Here is a 4,810-nt window from a genome sequence, read left to right on the forward strand (position 1 = left end):
AATCCCAGCTCCCCAGTTGGCCTTCTCTGACATGGTCTTGGTGGGAAGATTGTGGCACTTCATTACAACCTGCGGAGGGGACAATGTAGGTTCATACTTGGCCTTTGCTTGTGTGAGTAGGAATGGTGTTTGCCTGAGATAAAGCAGTTATTGTCTCGAAGTGTTCTGTCTTGCTAGTTTGCCCCTTTGGCTTGAGAGAAAAAAGGCTTTTGTTGGGGTGGGGTTATTTTTAGTTTGTGTCCATTGGTGTTTCTGGGTTGCTGGCTTCTTCAAGCTCCAAGTCTGGAAATCTGAGGCATGAAGAACACCCAGGAAACTTACCACTTTGTTGTTCCTTGGAATCCAAGGTCCCGAGCTGGTCTGCCTTCTTCTCTCCACCTTTCAGAGTCTCCTTAAGTTTGTTTCATATATAATGTCCAAGGTGTGTAGTTGTATTTATCGAAAGAAATGAGGAAAAGTATATTTATTCCATCTTCCCAGAAGTCCTGATTTTTTTCTTATACATATCAAATGGACAACCCAGCAGGCAATGAAGCAGACCTTCTAGTGTGCTGTATTTAAACAACTCTTGTTGATCTTAAATATTGTGAATCTGGTTCTCTTTAACATTATAATATTATTTACAAACTTCATCAAATACCCCTACATCTACCCATTTAAAATTGTAAGTGTGAAATTCATTTCACTTTTTAAATTGGAATCACCACCTAATGCGTTAGAGTCTCTAAAATGCAAAACTATGTAAACATTACAAGGACCTTTAATGACAGACATAAACTGGATATTATAAAACTCACATTAAACATGGAGAGAATAGCTTGTCACCTCAAGCTAGTACCTGGGTAGACAGTTCAGTGCCTGTGTTACCATCTCGGACAGGTTGAGGTGGCTTAGAGTGAGGAGATGTGACACTGGGACAAAGACTCCAGAGCTGCAGGTGCCCACAGGTACACTGGGCTGCAATTTAGGGTCACTATGGCAGCAGGGGCCTTTAGTTCCTTCCCTTCAGACGGGACTGTTTGCAACCCCATGTCCCTTGCACTCAACCTTTTCATAATCTTTCAATCATATCTCCTGTTTTAGGTCAAAGTCTACAATGCACATCTAGCATGCTTCTCTAACTGACCAATTCATCTAATTTATCGAATTCCCGACTTCTGTGTCTGGCTACTGGCCACAGTGTCAAAGCAATTCTAATGCCATTCTAAAGATGGAAAATCTTAATTTTGATTTGTTTAGGAGTATGGATATGGCAGTGAGGTGAGATCTGGATTTGAGCGATTTGCAGATCTTCCCTTAGTAGCTGGGTGCCCTTGGTGAAACCTCAGGTTATTGTCCTACGATAAGGGTAACAATCTTCATTCGAAGGGGCTGCTGCAAAGCTTAAATATGTGCAGTTTATATGGCAAGCTTTATGTAAATGGTAGTTATCTTCATTTTCACAAGCTTTTCCTCCATGCCACTGGTTTGTTTTCAGCATCGTTGGCTCTCGTTTTTGCTGCTTCTATGATGAACATGATTGCCTCTTTTATATCTTTTTGTGGCTCTGATAGTTCTCTTTCATCTCAGTCTGTTGGTTTATCTGTTGTGATGTGGAAATCAGGTTTACTTTGATATCCTTGGGAATGCGAAGTAGCTATTAACTGAAATTTTCTTCTTTTTCCCCAAGAGAATATTCCAATACACTCTTATCCTCTCTTTCTTGCTATGCTTTTTCCTTTTATTTTGCTGTAGAAATTCTGCATATGCTTTGTACTGATTTTTGTTCTAGTTACTCTTCTCTGAATGGGGACCATTCTATCCTCGCCTGCTATTTGTCCTCAAATAGTGTGGATAGATGTGCTTTGATCCCCTTCATCATTTACTAGGCATCCCATAGTGGAGGTCTGAGTGCTGACACTTCTTTTCTGTTCAGCCTCAGAATTACTTGAAGAAGCAGTGGTGGAAACTGGGTTCATGGGCAGCCTTCCTCTGAGAGCTTTGTTTCTGAATGTGTTGAACTCCTCTATTAAGGACCAGCTCTAAAGAGGTGGGGCGTGCTTGTTTCCTGAGTTTTTGGTTTGTCCCTCTGTTTTGGGGAGAGATGGCCACTTCGTTGAGGAGGTTGAGCCTTTGTTTTCTGAGTCAGCATGCATATTTCTTCCAGGCTGTATCCGGTCCATAGCTGCTAAGAGGGTTTGTCTCCTAGCCTCACACCTCCCAGTCAGGGAAGCTGGTCAGAAAAAACGGTGCAGGTGTGCCGTCACCCAGCACTCTCTCAGGCCTGCTCCTACTTCAGTTAAGGCAGCATGAATGTGGGTGGGGCTGGCGGAATCAGAACCCAAATGGGTGTCCCTGTTCTTCCTGCTGCCTTCTCACCCTTTGCCCCACAGAAGCTGGATGCATCTCCAGGCTAAAAGCTGGGGGCAGGGGATCCGTCGGGCCTTCAGAATCTTCTCTCACAATTAGTCCTCCCCACACCCAAAAGGCTCATGACTTCGCTTCCTCAGTTCTCTTTGCATTTAGTCCCGTCTTTAGTTTTTTTATTCTTAAAAAAAAAAAAAAACCAGTCCTCCCCACACCCAAAAGGCTCATGACTTCACTTCCTCAGTTGTCTTTGCATTTAGTCCCGTCTTTAGTCTTTTTATTCTTAAAAAAAAAAAAAAAAACCATTGGAAAGATAATTTTCATAAATATGATATAATACTACCACCTTTTAAAGAAATACTGTAGGAAAAAATTGCAAGAAAGCAAATGCATCTTAATTTTTCTCCATTTTTCTCTTAGGCATTTTCTCTCATCGGCCTTTGGAGGTACGCTGTCCCTCTGACCTTGTCCATATCCTACTGCAGGGCCTTTCAGACTGTCCCACTTCTGTACCAAAACTTTGGTTTTAAAGACCGTTAGCTCAGGACCCTGCGTGGCTCTGGGCTTCTGCATTCAGGATGATCAAGGGCTTACGTTTCAGCATCTTTCAGGGAACATGAGAATTTCAACTCTGGTCTTCTAGATTACTGGAGCCCATCTCGTAGGCTGTCCCATGGCAAGAATTTCAAGCCCTATTTAAGATGGGTGCTGGACTTTTTTCTGAACGTAGCAAGGTAGTATAATTTGATGGCCTGCAAATCACTATGCTAGTGACTTTCCCATGCTGTTACCCACAAGACTAGTACACCTTGTCAGCGACCCCTTGGTGTGGGTTGGACCTCTTCGCAGGTTCCATCAATGAGGGCCAACGAAGGGCAGTGATTCGCAAAAGGTGGAGAAATACATTCTTTAGAGCTGGTCCGTGATAGAGGAGTTGAACACATTCAAAAACAAAGCTCTCAGAGGAAGGCTGTCCATGAACACAGTTTTCGCCAGAGCTTCTTCAGGTAATTCAGAGTGTCCAAAAACTACCTTTCTCTTTATTCCCTAGAGAAGAAGACAACGAACCGGAAAGTCAGGTACCCGCGCAATCTAGTATATAGGTGCCACTCAAAAGTGTTGTCTGGATTTAACTGATCCTAGGACACAGTGTGCGCTCACGGGCAAAAAAAACCTCAATTACACGCCCCTCAGCCATTTTTGCGATGCCTCCCCCGGGCCGCGCGGGGGCGCTGCGGCTCCGCGAAGGCCCGGACGGTGGTCAGGCGCGACGGGGCGCGAAGGGGCGCACAGGCTTCTGGGGAACCTCGGGGCGGCGACTGCGCGCTGGGTGGTCGCGGTGAGTGCGGTGAACCGGCCGGGGGCAGGTCACCTCTCTCGGGGCCGGCTCGCACCCTCCGTCCTCTAGCTCCCGAACAGCGGAGGGCCAGCTGCGCCTGCCGAGCAGGCCCGAGGCGGCCCCCGCCTCCCCGACTCCGCACCAGGGCCGAGAGTCCCGAGGCCGGGGCAGCGCACGGAACACGGGCATGAGCGCCCTGCAGCATCCCGCCGTGGTGCGGGGGCAGCGCGCTGAGGCCCGGGCGTGGAGCCCCTCCCGTGCCCCGCTGCTGCCGTGCCCCGCTGCTGCCGTGCCTGGGGACCTGGGCTCGTCCCTTCCCCATCTCTGAGCCTGCTTCTCTCTTGTCAGAAGAGAGACGTGGGCCACGATGTCTCTGAGTCCCTTGCAGCACCGACACTGCGGGGCTGGGGTGGCTCGAGAGGTTCGTTCTCTGACCCGGGCCTTGGCCGTCTGCCCTACAGGCTCTTCCACCTGTCACCCTGGCCCTTCTCTGCTTGGACGGTGTCTTCCTCTCCCCGACCGAGAATGACTTTGTGCACCAGGTCCAGGAGGAGCTGGACCGCTTCTTGCTGCAGAAGCAGCTGTCAAAGTAAGCTGGGACGAGGATGGTGGAGGGGCACGCCCTGCAGCTAGGAAGGACAGGGTGCACCCGGTCCCCTCTGCCCCTTTCCCCAGTGGTGCATCCAGGGTCACTGGCCTGCAGCTGGCTCTGACCTTGGCCTTTAGGTTTAACAATCTGCCCTCTGGCTTCTCCCGGCTACATTTTTTCCTGTATAATTCTGAGCACCACCCTACAACTGAAGGGGCGCCAGGGGCTGCACGTGGAGTCCCTGCTCAGCGCTCCTTCCCGTCCCTTCGCAGGGTACTTCTTTTCCCCCCACTCTCCAGTCGCCTGCGGTACCTGATCCATAGAACAGCAGAGAATTTTGATCTTTTGAGCAGCTTCTCTGTTGGGGAGGGCTGGAAGAGGAGGACGGTCATCTGTCACCTGGATGTCAGGTGTGTATCCTTCCACCTTGGAAGGCCCTGTGCGGTTCCTTGTGGTGGGTGAGTGAGTTGGCCAGCCCCTGGGAGGGGAGAGCTTGTCAGGGAACCAGGGCCAGGAACCCCCCAGGCTGCTGACTC

General features: G+C 49.1%; 1 protein-coding gene across 1 annotated transcript in view; it reads left to right on the forward strand.

The window, feature by feature from the left end:
• The first annotated feature begins 1,243 nt into the window (after positions 1 to 1,243).
• R3HCC1 (R3H domain and coiled-coil containing 1) overlaps positions 1,244 to 4,810 on the forward strand; it is a 9,900-nt gene continuing 6,333 nt past the window's right edge. Inside the window, exons 1-4 of the mRNA XM_006911761.1 lie at positions 1,244 to 1,260; positions 3,490 to 3,685; positions 4,147 to 4,274; positions 4,547 to 4,684. Of these exons, the coding sequence (XP_006911823.1) occupies positions 1,244 to 1,260; positions 3,490 to 3,685; positions 4,147 to 4,274; positions 4,547 to 4,684 (479 nt within the window). The remainder of the gene's footprint in view (positions 1,261 to 3,489; positions 3,686 to 4,146; positions 4,275 to 4,546; positions 4,685 to 4,810) is intronic.

Source organism: Pteropus alecto, unplaced genomic scaffold (genome assembly GCF_000325575.1).
Source record: "Pteropus alecto unplaced genomic scaffold, ASM32557v1 scaffold394, whole genome shotgun sequence".
NCBI classification, from domain to species: Eukaryota; Metazoa; Chordata; class Mammalia; order Chiroptera; family Pteropodidae; genus Pteropus; species Pteropus alecto.